The 19,781-nt window shown below is 37.7% G+C and overlaps 1 protein-coding gene across 4 annotated transcripts in view; it reads right to left on the minus strand.

The window, feature by feature from the left end:
* RIMBP2 (RIMS binding protein 2) overlaps positions 1–19,781 on the minus strand; it is a 162,224-nt gene that overhangs the window by 27,833 nt on the left and 114,610 nt on the right. For all 4 annotated transcript variants that reach the window (XR_008745803.1, XM_027780786.2, XM_027780787.2 and 1 more), the window contains 7 exons: positions 17,829–18,033; positions 11,921–12,072; positions 8,884–8,960; positions 7,845–7,954; positions 6,630–7,439; positions 2,223–2,374; positions 1,380–1,847 (listed from right to left, as the gene is read on the minus strand). Coding sequence is in view for 3 of the 4 variants with exons in the window: in XM_027780786.2 (XP_027636587.2) it covers positions 1,380–1,847; positions 2,223–2,374; positions 6,630–7,439; positions 7,845–7,954; positions 8,884–8,960; positions 11,921–12,072; positions 17,829–18,033 (1,974 nt within the window). In the remaining variant the exon portion in view is untranslated. The remainder of the gene's footprint in view (positions 1–1,379; positions 1,848–2,222; positions 2,375–6,629; positions 7,440–7,844; positions 7,955–8,883; positions 8,961–11,920; positions 12,073–17,828; positions 18,034–19,781) is intronic.

Raw genomic sequence — 19,781 nt, forward strand, 5'->3', positions numbered from 1 at the left:
TATGGTTGCTATATCAACTTTCACCACAGATTACCAAAGAAACTAATTGCCTTTTCTCCCTCTACTACATTTATTCCAGTTTGCTTTATTTATAAACAAAGGGAAAAAATGTATAGATGCATATATATATTTTTAGCAGACCTTATCGATCCAGAATTATTCTGGCTCCATTCTGTCCCAAAACAGGGGCAGTCAATAAGTTGGGGCTGTTAAGACAGGTATGAACTACCAAAGTTTATGGAGTTATTTTGGAGATATGATGGGAGACCAAAGACCGGACGTAACAACTCTGCCAGATGAAGGACCAAAAGAATGTACGAAAAAAGTGACACCAGATCTTGAAAACAAGTAATAGCCAGTTGTGAGCAGCTTGTGATGAGAAAGTAACTGCCCAGGGCACTGAGAGTATTTAAACATTGTATGCTGGGGTAGGAAAACCAGAGCACGTTGTCAGGATGCATGCACATCAGCTATACTGACCCAAGTGCCTCAAATACAGGATTTAAATTAACTGCAAATATCTGAGTCCCTACAGCAGCCATGGGTCGTAATGGTCTCAAAACAAGGGAGTCTCTTTTGGGCAGTAATGCTTCTAGCAACTACAAAAGGAGCTGCAATGAAAAGCTTTTACATGGCAGCTATGTGGAAGCTGTTGTAAATATCTGTGGAAGATGTAGCACTGGGCACTCTTGAAGGGCAAGTATGTAAAATTGCCTGTATATCCATGACAGCATACAAAATAGTGCTTTACGTGCATCTAAACTGTTATTTGCTATTTTGAAAAAGCAGACGGTTTTAGAACACAAACATGTTTCTTATCTGACTGCTAGTTAGATTCCCTTATCAAAATGAGACTCTGCCCTCATTGTGTAAACTGTCAAAAAAGATTAGCTCTCACAGTAAGTCTGTCCAAGACTTTTTGTCTGTCTGCCTATTTCTGGACCCATTTTTAAACTGTCATTTCTTGTTTTGATCTCTTTCAAAGTACTTGAGGTACTTGGTTGACTCTTCTCACATAGGCACAAGGCTCCCTTTTGACTCCTGCAGGATCCAAGCACAAACTTTGATGATTACTGATATTTTTTTTTTTTTTTTTTCAGAAGTAAGGCTCTGCATTTTTGGAGACAACATTTCTAGTGATGTTATAGGATTTCTATGCTGATCAAAGGCTGATCAATGCTCTTTATGGTTACAAGCATATTTGTGGAAAATGGCACAGAATTTTACCACACTGCTGCTTCTTAAACTATGGATCTTCAGGTATTTAAGAACGATTAGCTGCTCCTTAAAGCATACGATGAAAAAAAATATCCTTGAAGCAAAGTGCCACAATGAATAAAGCCAGCCCAAAGAAGCCTTAAGAAAAAGTCTGTCTTTACCCTGCTGCTTTCTGCAACTCGTTGTGCAGCTTCTCTTGCCATGGCTTTTGCAACAGTATTTGGGACAGGTGTGCCTTGAGGTTGAGGGAGTATTCGGTTAGGCGATGGAGACCTCCTCCCCTGAAGTGGGCTGTGAAAGTTAGGAGCAGGTGGCTCAAGCGTGTGTACATGAACAGGGGATACTGAACGAGTCTGCTCCCATGACTCATCCATTTTTAAATGCGGACCTAAATGTTCTTCTTTGGTTTCTGGGGCTCCGGCACTTGCTAATGGCTTAGATTTGGGAGCAGTTCTGGGGTGAGGGGTTGGAGGCACCAGTAGGTCACATGGAATGGCAGCAACAGAAGAGTCCACTGATTCCCCTTGTGCAGAGAGCGTTCGAACTGTAACTTCCTTTGCTTCCAGACTCCTTAGACTCATTAGCTCCACCATTGTGTTCTCTGCTGTTGGGAAGACCACCTCCGCCACCTGAGTACACAAACAACTTATAAGCATGAAGACATCTATTTCGCACCCCTCAACCCCACTAAAGTTCAACCTTTGAAATCTGAACATGGAGTGAATTATTGTCAACACAGTGGGCTGCAAGAGCCCACATTAGAGTTCCACACCAATTAGCACCAGTTGTCTTTCATCCTTATCATTCCATTTGTCCAAAAGCTTAAGTGCTTATAGAAAGGTAGCTCAAGAACACCTTATAAACAAACAAAAGAGCAGGTTCTACTGAAAACTGAGAAAACCTTGCACACATTCAAGTGCTGTGAAATGTTTATTGTTGCCTTTACCTGTTTGTTGAAATTCACCTAATTTAGATGGTTACATTAACGCTGGAGGAGAACTCACCCGTTGACCTTTCACATAAACACCATAGCCTGTGACATTGGCGCCATGGGAGGTCCCTGTTGCTGTCAGAGTTGGTGGTTTCCAGGACACCTGTATGGTTGCTGGGGTAGACCCAGCCCGTACAGTAACATCTTGAGGTGGAGCTGGAGGACCTAAGAAAGACAAGACTGGTCACTGTTGAGCCTCAGATCAGAAGTGTGTACATCAACTGATATACCTGCAAGTTGGAAACTACAGATCTCAAAGCACTTTGGTGCGTGTTTTTTCTTTTTTCTTTTCTTTTTAAAGACAAAAAATCCTTATTGCAGTTATTAAGTAAAAACAGAAGCACAGGCTCAGCAGGTCACAGCACCAAGAACTGACCCTCAGCTTACAGCCATTATCTAAGCCATATTTCTTTGCAAGATGGTCTATACTTGCAACTTGCTCTGGACATATTTTTATCCCTCCAGACTGCATAACTCTACTTACTCTGAATGCAGAAGATGTTAACAGAAAAATGCAGGGAGAAAAAGGCCTAGGAGTGGCACTGTTAGTGTAAAACTGCTGCAGCTGACAGCAAGTGACTTTTTGGTATGTATCTCTGCACCGAATGTACACTACATACTCAGAAATCACTTTCAAATTTTGTCTCTCTGGATGATCAGTGGCTCCAAGTCATGATTTATGGGCCAGAAGCACACTGACACTAAGGTGCAATGTGGACTGCAAGGTGAAACCTTAACCTTTTCAAACAGTAGCACACTGGTTTAAAAGACAACTGGTCTTTTCTTTGCACTAAAGAAAAAAATTTGCCAACTAACCTTTTAAGGCATTTACAGTATGTCAGTGTAATAGCACACCAAATACATGCTTAATTAAATGACATTATTACCCTACTATAAATAGCTCTTCTTTGGACAGAAAGTCAAAGTAAAAATATCATAGACATTATTAGATCATGAGTATTTCAGGCATCCTGTTGTGTTGATTTAAACAGTCAAACCCTCAGAAGTGTTTCATGCTAAAACATTTCAGAAGCAGGATTCAGCTGTAGCCATCTCTGAGTAATGGCCAGGAAAATACAAACCTTGGTGGCTGTGAGTTTGCTTTTGCCAGTGACCTAAGCACAACCTATAGTTCTGTTCATCTACCAAAAAAGGTACAAAAATATTTCAACTCTGTGCACACGTTGCTACAAAATAGATCCTGATACAAGTGTAAATATCACAGAAGCCTCAGCTTCCAGATATGCTGGCAAATTGTCAGTGCATTTCAGTAGTTTGCTGTCACTGAATTTCATCCTCTAGTGAGCATGGAAATAAAATTATGGTCATGTTTAGGGCAGTAGAGGCACAACATAAAATTTTTGCCAATACCATCCCTTGCATCTAAAATGTATTTCTAACTTACAAGGCCAAAGTATGCAAACTGACTAATACTATTCTTGGCCAAGATGCAGATTTTGATTTAGGATTAAATTTCAACTTCCCTGACCATCCTATTTTATTGACAGCTAGCACTCCCAATCCAGCAAAGCTCCTCAGCTTACAAGAAAGAATGCATCTGACCTAGTCCAGTATCTTGGCAATGACAATATTACTAATCTGCTCCTGCAGTTTGAAGTCACCTTCCTTCCATTCTCCCAGAACCAAACAACCCCCATTGACTCTATCTCAACCCTCACAGGCTGTAGCAGAGAGAGCTTTAATAAACTGTAATGTGCAATGCTTAGTATGGTTTCTATTTCTCCCCATCATTCAATGGGAAATGACTCCTCATAGCTTTTGATGGTCTTGTTATAAACATAAATGTTTGTTTCAGAATTCTGTTACAGTTTGGTCTTCATGAATTTATTACATAAATTAGCTCAAAACCCGTAACAGTCCCATTGGTCCCGACCCTGTCAACACTTCTATTTTTAGACCAGAGCACCCAGAAGAGAGTGACTTCTGTTTTAACTTAAGCAATTCTAATGCTTTGATGTACCAAGAAGAGGAGTTCAACGGCTCAGCAACTAAAAAGCTGTCACAGCTTTGGTCTGATAGGAAGCAATGGGTTTTAAAGTATAAATCGTGTAAAACATGATATATCTATGCAAAGAGAAAAATGAAAACACAACCTCTAATTGTCCTGTACCTTTTATGCAGCTGCTCTCTCTAGCTTTGAAATGAGAGCCGTTATCTCATGTTAATTTTTGCTTAATGTATTCCTAACAAACTCCTGAGATTGATACAGTGTGACAATTTTAAATAGTCACTGGTCCCCACTCCCTTTTTGCTGTAAGTGGTCAGAGGTATCCTTTTCCATAAGGATATCACTGAATAAACTAGGAAAGAGCAGAGCTTCTCAGCTTCAAGTAAAGCAAGCCTATGTATTAATTTGTAAAAATTTCTGAAGCCCTTAGAAAAATGTCAGTACAAACTTTAGCAGCTGCCTGTGACCAGTTATGCTGCAGTTCACTGCACTGTCTGCTAAACCTGACATTCACAACTAAAGCTTTATGGGACATCACTCACCTGCATGCATCTTCTAGAGAAACATAATAACAACAGATTCACTTCATACAGAATATCTCCGTTGTTCTCTCAGCATACTCTAAAACAACCTTTTAAACATGTTCCTTACAATGTATATCAACTAAAGGCATTTAAGGTGGGAAAATAATCTAGTCTGAGAGAAAAACCACTATTAGTCACATTAAAGACACTTTCTGTATTATTATTCTTTTAACTGTAGTTTGGAAGAAGAGACGTGATTTCTTAAAGCCAGCAATATTTGCAAGACAAAAACATGCCACACTATGACGGTAACTCCCATTCTTGACTCTTGACTTCATGGGCATCCTTTTCCCTCTGTTTCCAATGACTTTTGAAACAGAAGCATCAGCTTCTAATCACTTCAACAGTTGCTATTTTATTTTTCTATATAACACTGGCTTTCGTAAAAATGCTCTCTTTGAAATGTAGTGCCAGGGAAGATTCTGGGATCTCTGGATCTAAAAGCAGAGGCTTTGCTGCATTTTAGCTCCTCAATAGAGAACAGCCCATTTATTACTTTAGCATACTTCAGCAACTAGAGGGAGATACAGCATGTTAAGTGTTCAGCTTGAAAAATCCTCACTTGAAAGAGCTTTCCCAAATAACAAAGAAGTCAACGTATCTGAGTAAGTTCAAGCCACATTCTAGGCAGTCTGACTCCCACAGAACATACACAAAGCTTAAAATGCTCCCCACTCCTAGCAGATGCTATAATAGCACTACTATTTATCTCACTGAAATAATTTAAGACAAACAAGTAAATGCGTGAGCTGAGGGCATTTTTACTGAAACTATAAATCTACAGCATCAAAACCTGTAGACATACAGGCTTAACCCCCTCTCTACTCAAGCAGCATTACTGTCCTGCATGTCTCCTTACATGTATGTCATGCAAACCAAGGAAGAGACCAGAACTATTTCTTGCCCCTTTGCCAGAATCAAATCCCAGCAGGAAGTCAATTAAGCCATAGCACAGTACATGCTATTGAAATTTCACTTGCCAGGAGTCACGTGTACTTGACTGTCCTGGCTTCAGAGGCATTTGGTGCTCTGAAACTCTGAATATAAAAGGAATCTTCTACTTGTCCTTGACTAGATGACCTTGGTTAGATGGATCTATAAGGAGGGATGTTCAAATTTTTCAGGTAGTGCCACTCCCCCTCCCCCAAATTATGAGATTATTCTTTAAATGCACTACATTATTTCTGCTCTAGTTTTCAGCATTTCACTGTTCTTAAATACTGGGAAATGACTGATAACTTACCAATATTCCTAATGTAAAAGCAAGGTGGGAAAAAACCTCAAGACTTGCCAAAACACAACCAATTTGTTATCTTTACAAATGTACATTTTACAATGTGATTACAACTTTGCAACCAAAATGTGTTTACATTCCCTAAATGACTGCATGATCCTCTAAGATGTCTGTGTTGTTTTCCATTACAGAAAAGGGCTGGATCATCCCTGTAAAAAGCTCTTTAAGACACACAAGTAACATACAAATAACATGTCCAAAGTAGTAACTTTTTTCCCCAGTGTTGTTCACAGCAACAAAAATAAATTACTACCAGAAAAACTCTAACTCGACAAATTTAATACAAATGGAGACTAATCTGATAAAACATTTAGTGTGTCATCTGTGATGATGATAAGCATGGATTTCCCTAGTTTATCTCCCCAAAATACTTCAGTCCTTACTGAGGAACAAAGAGGAGAATAATGTAGGACAGGAATTAATTTTAAATACCATAAAGCAATCTAACAACCCTCAGTCTGCTCATGAAAGTGACAGGGATTTCAGCATCAACCTAAAGGTTAGATTAATTTATCTAGTATTTTCAGAGAAACTTAACTGGAGAGTTTTGGGGTAGGGAGAAAAATATCAAACCTGCTGGCAATGTAGAAAATTCCACAAAGGCTTCCTTTTTTTCTCGTTGTTCCAAGGGAAGCTGCCAGGGCATCTGATGGGGCTTGGCCATGACCTTCACCTTGTAGGCCATATTGGGCTTCAAATTAAAAAATTGGTACTTGTAGCTAGCAGCCTTGACAATGTCAAATTCTTCTTCATTAAGAAAGATCACATGACTGTAATTACTATTTGTAGGGAGCCAGGACAGCTCAGCAGAAATCTGGGTTATATTGTCCACTTTAAGATTAGAAGGGGCTACTACGACGTCCTTCCCAACTAACAAAGTGCACTGCAGTTCATCTGAGTTACCCTTGTTTGTAATGCTCTGAATTGATATTCGGTATGTACAAGTAGAAATGTTAAGCTTTTCTATAAGAGCTTTTGTTCTACTTCCCAAGGCTATGTTCATCCGTACTTCTTTGTCAACCAGAACATTGTAGCTGCTAATGGTTCCCCATCCGGGTGGCACTACTGGTGGCTCCCAGCCCACAATGACACTTTTGGCTAGTTGTTTAATAAGGGTGATTTTTCTAGGATAAGGCACAATGTCTTCTCCAATTTCATCAATGTTCACATCCAGAGTCCCTGCACCATTGCTGATTACACTAGAGTCTACATGACTTGGTGGACTTATCTCCAAGAGATCTCCTTCCAAAGTAGGACCTGAATGGTTGATAAAATTCTGATCTTGTTCACTGCTTAATGTGCTTGATAACCGGGTCTCATTGTCTTGAACAAAATCCACAAAATTTGAAGGGACTAGTCCTCTTTGTCCATCTAGAAGTTCCCCTGGCAAGAAAGAACAATGCAATTAAAATTCCTTTTGCATGTCAATGCCTTGCAAGTGGACAAGATAAGGAAGAAGATATAAGTGAAAACTACACAAAAACCATTCACAGTTTGAGAATGTAAAGGCTCAGTAAGGAAAAAATCAGAACTGCCAGTAAGCTTTCTTGTCAACTTAAATCTTGCCAGTGGGAAAAGCTGACAATATAAAATATCTCACAATTAGTTTTGCCTGTAAGGAGCAGCTTTGCTGGTGCAGAAACTCTGTTAATTAACATGATGACAGGGGTATTTTTGGAAAATTATTTGGTGGTAGATGAAGGAAAGAATTGGGAGCATGTTTGACAGATGAACTGATTTGAATCTGCATCAATTAGCATGAATTCACAGGTTAAAAAAAATAAATACCTTCATAAAAGCCATCTTCATCCATATCTCCATACACATAAAGGTACTTCCCTGCCGTGAGGGGTAGCTCTGCCTCTGGATTTTCATTTGGGCCATCAAAAGGGTTGTAACTGCAAGTGGAGTATGGATGGAAAACACGTTTGTTCACTTACAACCCCCACACAACTGAGTACTAATCAGAAAAAGGTGCACAGTTCTAAGGCTGCACAGGAAGGTAATTCCTCAGTTCAATCTTTCTACTTCCCTTCTGAAACATGTATTCTGATTTGAGTCTAGGTCACCTTGTTGTGAACTGTAACTATCACCAAGAGGCTGCCATGAAATGCAACCTATTCACTTAAAACCACATCCTTTTCTGTAGAATTTACTTACACATTTTTCACTTGGGTCTCTTTGAAAATACTGGGCAAAATCTTCCTTATTTTTTAAAGTGAATTAAATCAAACTCAGCTGTGGGGGTCTTTTCTAGTCCCCATATTCTGTTTGTTTTATATGGCAGTTCTTTATGACAAGTTTAGTAACTTCAACAGAGACAAGTTAAAGACAAAAGAAAGGAGTTACAGCTAAAACAAGCTACTCATAGACAAAACCTTCTTATAAAGTATTGAAATCCATATCCATCCTGAAAGAAATTGTTTGTCGCAGAGATTTTTATCGTGACAGTACTCTGTATCTGAAATTTTAGTGTGCAAAGCAAAGATGTGAGGAACTTTTAACTCTTTCTTGCATTGATGAAAAAGGACTTTATAACAACAGGTTGAGACATCCTCTATAAAGTAGGAGTAAAGGACTGCACATTCTCATCTCATTTAGACATTGAAGGCTAGCAGTACAGTGGTTGGTAAAACAGCTTAAACTTTCTTCGACAATTACAGCACATGGAAATGGCACTATTTTGCAGCCAGTGCAAACAGGAAAGAGGTCTGCTTTCTATAACATTGGTTCCAGGTAGTAATTCAGTGCACGAATAAAAGTGAAGCAAAACTAAATGTTGAATATTACAAATACATATTATACACGTAATGAGCTGGGGTTTTACCTATAACGTGCAATGCAAAGATGGACCTTCCCAGAATATCTCTGCTTTGAGGTATTGGAATTCTGATCATTATCCATCTGTAGAGAAAGAAAAAAAAAAAAAAAAAAGACAATGTGATTTCAAAAGTATGTATACACTGTTCTCCTGACAGGTGATATAAATCAGACAGTGTACACACAACTTTTTTTTTTTATTATTGAATTTTCACGTGGAACAGAACTGGTTAATTTTACTAAGAAGGGCTTAGGCTAAAAAGGAACTGCAATTCAGAGTCTAACAGGACAAAGAAACTGAGCTAATTCCTTGACAGCTTGCTAGAGATTTAGATCACCTGTCCGAGACTGGATGTTGGTCTTCCTCAAAAGCTTGCAAAATTGACAAAGTACTTGGTCATCTGGGCAGTGGAGATGGCTGAAGGACAGGTGGTATTGACCACACCAATCCCTTTCATGCTGCTGACTAAAGAAATAGTCATGACTTAAGCATACCAGTCTCACTGACCACCTCTCCCTCCTGACTAAGCTTTCAGTAAAGTCTTCATTAAAGCATAGTAGTAAACTCAGTTACTCCAAGATGACCTAGTGTAAGTGGTATGCCTAGTGTTTCTGGGCATAGTACAGCTGTATGATCACACAGACAACCTAGAGGAATACCTTGATTTTTTAAATCACAAAACAATAGTATAAACCTGATACCAGCGACTAAGTACTTAAGACAAATGCTGACTTTTGAGCTGGTGAGAATGTCCACTTCCAAACACTTGGAAACAATGAGTGTCACATAAAACATACTCCCTTGTCAATCCAATCCACAGCAGCAGCACTTCTTGAATTCTATCCTTTCCACTAATTGAAAGAAACAATATATTATTTCCTCTGAGTTTACCATCATATCTAACTCAGTTCTGCAAAGTTACATATTTATTCCATTACAAATGTGGTCTACAAAACATGGAGTTAAATTGTGATGCTGAATCAACAGAGGCTCCACCGATTGTAGCGATGCACTAGGTATCTCACTGGTAAAATAGTAATTCTTTCTGTTATGCTTCAAGCCCAATAGAGATCTTAAAGTGAGAGACACACTTCTTTCCTCTGCTTATTTTACAGTATGTTGTAAACCCTTTTAGGAAAAATGAAGAACTTTTTAGCTGAGCTTGAGAGAACTTTAATTAAGGTAGAAATACTAGGTTTAACAGTGGAATCAAGTAAGATAAGTTGTCCAAAAATTGACCAAAATTTTACAATCTGGAAAGAGTGAATATTGAGCTGCAACTTTCAGGCCTAAACTGGTCCCTGCTTCGTTCCAAGTATGGAATAAAAGTGGACCAGAAAAATACTGAGTCAAGTCACTTTTCCTCTGAATTGACTCCAAGGAGATGGGTTAGCACAACACACACTACTCCACTGACACTCCACTTCCAGCGAGGAGGACGGTAATAGTCAGCTAACAGGTATTCTCCCCAGTGTAGTATTTGGAGATGCAGGCAAATTTTCAAGTGTTGTCAACCTGATGCCTTTTTATGGGCATGTCACAAAGCTCATAACTACGCCAATAATGCTTATCCTAGAAGATTCTGTTACTAGTAACAATCAGGGAAGTTGCAGATACATTTTTGCAGCATTTTTTTTTTAATCTTATTTCAGATTTCACAGCATTATGCTCTGGTTTTAGATTTTATTCATACACTCTCCCCCTGGGTCTGGATACCTCTAAAAACCAATGGAACTTAATTCCTGTGAGCTTACATAATGTATGTATCACATAATTACACTCTAGAAGGCACTCAACAAACAATTCTGCAAAAGAGGGCTTGGCATTCTCAGTGAGAGGTAACTAAAAAATAGTAGAAAAAGGGAATTAATTCTGACATGCTCTTCTTCTGTTCCTTGCTGTTAGTTCTGCTTCCCTAAGTCTCGCTGCTAAGCTACTTTTTCTGGTTTGACTACTTTGGGATGCTTTTTCTGTGACCTCTTCAGAAAGCAGTGAATGTTCCCACTTTGCAGTAATGCTGCTACATAAATATGCATTTATATATAAATATAAATGTATATAAAAATATATATTTATTTTTGGATAATAATTAGATATGCCAACGGAATTCCTACTATACAGAAATCTAATATTTTGCTGAATATCCTACATCATACTCAGGCTAGTGATACATTTAAAAACATTTTGATTGTATCAACTTTCACAGGTTCTGTAGCAATGGATGTAAAATTGAAAATATGCACACAATTACAATTTATTTACTTTTCTAAAAATTAAGAATGGGATTCAGGACTGTAAGGTGAGGTGTAAAATCTGAAGATCATTTCCTGATGCATATATAAAACAGGCTTGCAGTATTTAATAATAAATAATACCCTCTATGAAGTTTTCAAAATGTGTCCTATTCCTCCTTATATTTAACATTTGTCCTAAATATCAACAACCAACTTGCTATGTCACTTTTGTAAAGCTCTTCTGAACTTCCCATCTGCTTTCTACTACAATTCTACTGAAAACCAGAAAACCTTTCTAAGAAAGGAGGAACTGAACCTTTCCAAAGTGCAATTAAACACAAGCTGTGAAGCTGAATGGTGGAAGAGTTCAGTGCCAACATCCTGCAGCTTTCACTTCCAGGTTACAGGCTCCGTATCAGTTCAGGAGAGTGTGCAGGAAACTGCCACACTCCAAACAGCCACCACACCAAAAACACACACCAAAACAGCCACAGAAATGCTGACTTACACCTTTTATGCAAAAAGCAGTACAACACTCTGAATGCATCACTGAAGGCTAAGGTTTTCATAGAAGCGTGGGGTTCTCGCACACCCATTTTTTTTACTGTGTAACTAGGATATCAGCCCAGACTGCTTTGAAAGTATCAGTTAAATTCCCACTGGTCATGTTCCCAAGTTGTCTCAGAAAATGAAAATGTTCATGTCTGGACTTTCTGAAAGCAGGTGGATCAACCTGCATCAGTCCTCTGGATAAGAGAAGTCTTGGCCCCATAATATATATTTTCAGTAAGAAATTTAAAAAGACTCACGTCTGAATCAAATCTGCATCTTGGGGTACCAGATCTTGACTTTGACAGGAATGTAGGTTTGACAGACAATTGTTCTGGTTTGTCTCCAGATATTTGAAGGGGTCGTATAAACTCTGAAATCACACAACGACTTCCAGAAGGACTTTCATGACCTGTCAGTGAACAAAACACATATGAGAATAAGTAATTGTTCTCAAGCAGAAACACTGACAACTAATAAGCAGCAGTGAGTTATTTTATCCTCCTTTTAGAAATCATTCTAGAAAAAGACTAAGGTAGGGAGACTGCAGAGCATAAAAGTAGCTAAGCCTACTAGTTCCCAGCCTTTCAGTAAATTACATAAGTCAACAATATGTAACGGAACACAGTGTAGAAAGTGAAGGTATTTTAATTAAAAACAAAAAAAAAGTTTTCCCTAATGAAAATAAACTCCGCTTTTCTTCTGACCTCCTTGATGTCTTTGGAGAAGTTATCTGACAGGCAGTTTAACACACCCAGTGCTAAAATGCTGCTGATGGAACCCTTCTATTTCTTCCAGGGACTTGGTCATATACTGGAAAGTAGAATCAAGTCATGCATTTATCTTCTAAGAAAGTGACTAAATTGCTAATAATCTAGTTGGCAGGATATTAATTTTTAAATGAAGTGGCTTGGCTTTTGGCAGGGTAGTAAGTTCCAAGAGCAATTGCTTCATATTTCTTAAAAGCTCCTCATTAACCCAGTACTAAAACTTATTATTTGATCACAGTGCCATCTTTCCAGTTTCTGAAAAACAGAAGACATATGCTATGAAAAAGAAGAATCTCCAAAAATGCTTTTTTAATATTTTTATTGTGCTTTTTTGAAGCACTTAAAAATAAAAAGGAAAAGACAGTTTATACTGCACATTTAAAGGACCTAAAGAAGCAGCCTTACAAGAGGCTGAACACTCTTACCTCCTATTGACCCAAGTGAAAACTGGGACTAATGGTGTGGGGACACAAATAAAGAGAACAATTTCATCAAGGTTGCAAGAGAGACTAAAAAAGTGTAATATAAAATACTTTTAGATTTTTTCCCTTTTACTGTTAGTTTAGTCCCCAGACCACATGAAAACAAGCAGGGACTTGTAAACTAAGCCTAATTATACTTGCAGCATCCACAGAAGTTATAGCAAAGCAGAGTCTAGGGTGTTGCTGACAGAATCATACATGCAGAGTGCCTTCTCCTTTCTCCCTCTCTCATTAACATAATAAGCCTACACTCTAATTTTTCAGACTCTGGACATGTGTAGGTTCAGTATTTCCTCTCTAGTTCTGCCAGAAGTCTGGACAGCAATCCTTTGCTACTGGATTACAGCTTCCCAGACACACATCACTAGGAATTATTAGTGGAACTTCTTTATTCATATTGCAGAGGAGAATAAGTTCTACAACATATCATCAGAGGGTTTTTCTGGTGTGCTCCTTAGTCCAATATGATTAATTTTCTTTGCATCACTGTAATTTACAGCAGGACAGCTTAAGCACATTGACAGCAGGGAAATACACAAGACATCATACGAAAGATTAATTAAAACCAGCCCCACTTACAGAAATCCCCAGGCTGAAAAAGGGCACACTTTTTATTCTTGGAACCTTTCTTACATATATATAACAGAAAAGTCATCCCCATTCAGAAACCTTTAATCAATTTAGCTCCTTCTGTTTGTTGTTAATATGCCTGCCATATCAGTCTGTCAGCGCCAAGCCTATAAATAATTGGTCCAGCTGTGATTATTCATTCAAAGGGAAGTGCTGTTTGGTCTTATGCCTCTTGGATTTTTCAGGCTTTGTCACTAAATTAGTTGCACTACATACAAAATGTGGAGAAAGATTCTTGGTCAATATAGCCCTTGCTTTGCATACATACAGGATGATAACCAGGATAGGAACACAACACTGTCAAGAACTCCAGAATATCAAGATGATGGAAGATACTGAACTGTTATTTTTTCCCACTTGTAAAACAAGGTGCATAAAATTTCCCTTGAGTCCTTAAAACATAGGACAGGAAACTGTGTGGTAGCTGTAATCGCATCATCTAACTGGATACATCTATGGTTCCAGGTGGTGCTAATAACCTATTCAGACACCTCACTTCCCATAAGAGTAAGTTTATACCCATACCATCAATGTATGTGGAAATACAGCTTTTGCCCCCAAAAATATGTAAAATGGATCTGTCTTCCTAAGTGGACTTAGTGCTGCCTTCAGTGTTTACGTTTCTCTATCCATTTAGCTACTTGTGCAATGTAACATTTCCCTGCTCAATACAATCTGCACTGGGTGCCATCAACTCTTGACTATGAAAAAATGTGTGAAGTAATAGAAGCTGATCCTCTAAGGCTCCTTCCCATGCTGTGAGACTGCTTTTATCTGGAACCACAATGTGATCTATTTCTTAAAGCAGCTTAAAAATCACTGCATTTTCAAGGTGTTCTAATATCTCAAATAAATTGGAAAGAACAGATTTTTATGTGAGCCATAACGTTAGCAGTCAGTTTCTGTGTATTCTGGACAGGAGACTTTTTTAAAAGGTCATGAGATGCTTAAATAATATATGTAAATTCATGCTGATTCTATCTACGTAGAACCACAGCTGGATTAAAAAAAACAGTAAACACAGCATCATCAAGCAATGCCTCTGCAAAATGTTAAATTGAGATTCACTGTGCACATAGCACATTCCTCCTGAAACTCCATAATCTCCTGATCATTTCTATAGAGGATATCTATTTTTGCAGATTGTGAACACATGAGTACAGGCAAAAATGGCTGTATTTAAAAACTGGCTTAACCTTACTTCTAAAATAAGAAACAATTTCAAATTATGTTCTCTTGTTCATTCAAGGCAATTTTACTGATATATCCCTGGACTTGAACAACAGATGTGGAAGAATCAGACCTATAAAGACTGTTTTAAAACTTGTTAACTCACTCGAAACTAAGAATAAAAAGTGCACCTTTCCTTTTACATTTGCACTCTGGAAAAACTAAGAGTTAAAAATGAAAAACACAGGAGGTCAGTTCAAAAGAACACCCAGCAGCTTCTGGAAATGTCTCTTTTTTTCCTTTAAATACTAGAGAAGAATCTTATAAAGCCACAGGGGTTTTGTCTGTGAAGTGCTGTAAAATCCATATATGCTCAAAATGGTCTTTTTTGTTCCCCATGACTGTCAAAAGATCTGTTAAGGAAGTCTGAAGCACACCTTTTCAAGGAAAGAGGCAAGGAAGAGCACCAGACAACTTAAAATGTCTCAGCAGAATTAAAGCTGGCCATAATGTAGTATAATTAGACTACAATACAGAATTGTATTTATTGGAACTGTTGATTCATTATGGACTACCTACATTATCTAGAAAGGCCATTTAAATGAGCCTTTTCTCTAATAAATAATAAATCTTAAAGTTTCTATATCCGATTGTGACATCATTATATGCTTAGTGTTAACTTTTTACATTCTAATCTGTTCTGGCTAAGTTTATTTCATTTTCTGATATGTTCAAACATCACCAATTAAGACAAAGCAGCTGGTCATAAACTGATCTCATTTCCATCATTTGCGTTGCTGTGCTTTGAAAGCTGTTCTTGTATTTCCTCTTGTGTTCTTTCTTCCTCACACATAATACAAATAATTACACTTCTGGTCTGAAAAAACTTGCTGTAGCATTACCAATGTTATTGTGAAATGGTTCATTTCATTAACTGGAAATCCTGCCCACTTGCTCAAACATTACTTTATTTTTACCAGTGTAATCATACTGAGAATTAATATTGTGCAAGAATTTCTGATGTTTATACACTAGTGCTGCAGGACCTGAACTCTAAGTTGCATAAAAATCACTAAGTTACAAGAAAAGGTCTACTGAGCAAGGCTTTTAAATGACTTCAGTACAGACCTAGCTGTGTTTTCTATTTTAGTCAAGGATTTCTTGGAAGATTTTGTTTGTTATGTTTTGAAGGTTTTTATAAAAGCTGTTTCCATTAGTATTTCAAGAATAAATGTAAGTTAGCTGGCAGAGTTCGACTGAGTACCTCAGAAGGTTTAGCTGATTTTTATTTGAGGACTGGGACCTATTTAGATCAATTCCCCAGACACAGACAGACTAGACCTTCACTTGCTGCCTAAAGGACATTTCAATACCTAATTACCTTTCCTTTAAAATTAATTGTTGCTTTGAAGATCCTGCCCCTAGAGACACGAGGAGCTAATCCTGTTGATACCAACAAAATTTGTTTGAAATTGTTACAGCTATCAGGTAATGCCTTCTGAATTCTTCATTTAGTGCACTTTACTATCTACTAAGGTAAGACTTTCAGCTCCAGAAAAGCCTATGAACTAATACACACCACAGTGGGTAAGAATGGAAGCAGTTCTAATTTTCTGTTCAAAAACCCAAGGTATACAAAGTACAAAGTTACTGAAGTGAAATGAAAGGAGGATGCCACCATGGTTCCTTTTGACTTAGTTTCACATTGAGTTTAGCACCCTTCACTTAAGATAACTGCTCATCTGTAATGATAGAGAAATTGTGATTTCTAGGCCCTATGCCTCAGAATTTTTCTAGGAGCCTAGGAAGATGAAATAAAAAAAAAGTCAAGACTACTTCATTTTTCCTGTTCCCCTTCGTATTTATTTTAAAACAACTTTGGGGGAATTTGTAAGCAGTGGAAATTACCTTACAAGCGTTCCTTTGCAGAACAAGTAAAGTCATTCTAGTGTGGGTGATACTGAGTTGGTGAGCACGCTCCTCAGCCTTGATAACAACATAGTTATAATACACAATCGAACATGCAATTTACATGCAAGTTACTTTCAAGTGTCCTCAGGTAACCTCTTGCCTTAATCTTTGCAATTTTCTTATGAATAATGAATCAATAACAAAGTTGTGTAGGTAGGAAGAGCAGTTGCCTCTGGCAACAGGAGATGACCTGGTGAAAGTTCAACATAGATCTTGGAAAAACACATACTGTTGAAGATACTAGGTACCATAAGTGTAGGAACACCAACAAAGAAATAAATTAATTAATTTCTTTTTACTTTACATTCTTCATTTTTAAAGAATTTAAATCAACAATATTTTTGTTATGACTTTTCTGTTTCTAAAACACCTGGCAGTTAGATGTTCAAATACTATTTTAAATACTGTTAAAACACACCTTTGCACAGTTTAGTAAGCAACTGCAGATATTAACCCTGTTCAGTTCTGTTAAAATATATCACATGAAACTCCTTTCCAACCAAAATCACTTTGTGACAGTTTGTGTTTTTGTAGACAGTGTTTGCTTCCACTGATTTTATAATTTTTTTTATTATTGTTTTACTTTCAAGTTCTTATGGAAAAGTGCATGTTTTCTGTTAACAACTGTAACTAACAAAAACACTTCCATGTTTATCAAAATATTTCATTCAGTTTGCCCATCTTCTGCCCAGCTCTGTTCACAAGTTTCTCTTAGTGTAGAGAAACTAGGGCAGCTCAGTGTGGGGTATCTGTGCTTTCTTTTCCCTTGAACTGCTACTTTGACAAGATAGCAAATCTTATTCCTGTCCCTGAACCAGTGAAGGTTTTACAACAAAGCCTGTACATGCAGTCTTTCTTCTTCCAACAGAAGTAGATGTTTACATAAGGTACACATCACTTGAACGCTCACCTCTACACCCAACAACAATTAAGAGAGAACTCTGCTTACAGCAGTGCCTGAATTAAACTGAAACAACCTCAGTGAAGGCTTAAAAGATACTCTGAAATTTAAACAAGTCACAAAACAGGAACAGGAGAAAATTCTATGCTCCATTTGTACAATTAAACTCTATTTACATCATTGAGTTGCATCTTAAAACCTGCAGGGCAGAACAGATACCTACAAATAAAATGATGGTCCTTACCTATGCCTATGGAAGTGGCTATTCCATTAATTAACTGGGATAGAGATTTACCAGGAGAACCAGGGATATCTGAGGATGCCACCGAGTTACTGCTCAGGAGATCAATCTTCCCTGCTTGCTGTCTAAACTTCTCCAGTTCTCTAGACAAGAGGTTAAATTGTTCACTCTGTGTCCGGCATTTCTCCTCTAGCTCTCGGACTTTGGCCTGAACAAGCAAGACACAACACAGACATTTAAGTGAGATCAGAGCAAGCTGCGACTGCATTACATTTTTCTAAAGCACCAGGAAGCCAGTTGGGATAAACAGGCCCACAATCACATTTTTCTCCCCCTAAATTCTCATCCATATTTAGAATGAACCTTTTAGTAGCCCTGTAATATTGAAATAAGTACTACTTTCATGCCCAATTTCCAAAGGGGAAATTCCTCATTGTATTTTTTAGCAATGCTGTAAAAATCACTGCCAAGAACACTTGCAGCTTTGTGACCTCTACACACATCTGACTGTCACTTTTGTGCATTTTTCAAACTTTTTCTAAAACTCAGGTATATTTCTGAGGTTTGCCCATCCTCTGCTATTAAGTTGAAGCCTCCTGAATTGCTAGATTAACACTTATGTATTAAAAACCAGCAAGAACAAAAAAACCCCAAACCCACAGTGGTTCATGCAGAATGTGGGCCTAGCTACTGGCTGAATTCCCTTTCAAAAATGATGCTCCTCACTATGGATGCCAAACCACACAGACGTAATCCAGACACCAGCCAAGAGGAGATTGTTTGTAAACTTGCCAGAAGTACTGAAGTGTCATTGTTGGCAAACATCTTTGTTTTAATTTTGAGGCAGCAGGCTTTAACAAAACAGAACTTAAAAGATAAGCTTCTGTGCTAACTTGGGAAATCTGCCTACATACAGTTCATGAATTCCTGATGTGAAAAAATGTGAAAGGTAGTGGAAAGGAAATATTCCCTAGCTGAATGGAATGACAAAAGGCATGGGAATCCAGGATTCTTTCTTCTACAACTTTTACTCAAAACACATGAAGACACTAAAGTACGAAAAAAACCTTTCATCCAAATCTGCACATTCATTGTACCAGCTAAATTAAGCATATAAGAATCTTGTTCATATAATGCATTTAAATTTCAATCTGTATTTCTAAACAGCCTGCACATCTGTTTGCATACACTACCAGATATTCCTGAAGAGAAAAATCACAAATCTAGAATGCCCAAAGAGTTAGGAAAGAGCATATAAACACCTGTTGCAAAGACTGGAGAATCAGCATATCACCTGAGAATTTCATTTGTGAGGTCTGATTTTCACATAGGGACAAGCAGTTGGTCTGTACTCTAGAAATGTGCCACAGAGAGTGCCATCTGAGATCTAGGGAGCGCCTGTGTGCTGTGACCCAAATGCTGCATACAGAAGTAGCTCAACAGTGGCAGTAATAGCCTTCTTATATGAAAAGCTAATGCATTATATCCTAATCTAAGGCTTTATGATGAACAAACATCACTTTCCTTCATTAAAAGCCCATTTATACTATATGCCTAGTTAAACAACCGTACAACCAAGGAAGTCTGGATATCAATTAGATTCATTCAACTGTACTGAAGGTTTCTTTTTCTTGAAAAAGTTCTCAGTTCATATAAGAAAAAGTGCACATATTACATATCAAGAAGATGGCATATATTACATACCACCTATACCAAGATCTTGGCACAGCTACAGATAAACAAAACACAGTCCCCAGAAGAACACAAAAATCCTAACTTCCTACTACACAAGGTGCTCCTGTTTGTTCCTTTTTTTGGTAACAAATACATTTTTAAAGCTACAGTGAATTTTGAGGATATAATTTCTTTGTATTCATAAAACACAGATTAATTTAGTTCTGCTAAATTAGTCCCAAGGGTATCTATCTGATTGATTATGGAACAAAATATTAAGAC

Source organism: Falco peregrinus, chromosome 2, assembly GCF_023634155.1.
Source record: "Falco peregrinus isolate bFalPer1 chromosome 2, bFalPer1.pri, whole genome shotgun sequence".
In the NCBI taxonomy this organism is placed as follows: Eukaryota; Metazoa; Chordata; class Aves; order Falconiformes; family Falconidae; genus Falco; species Falco peregrinus.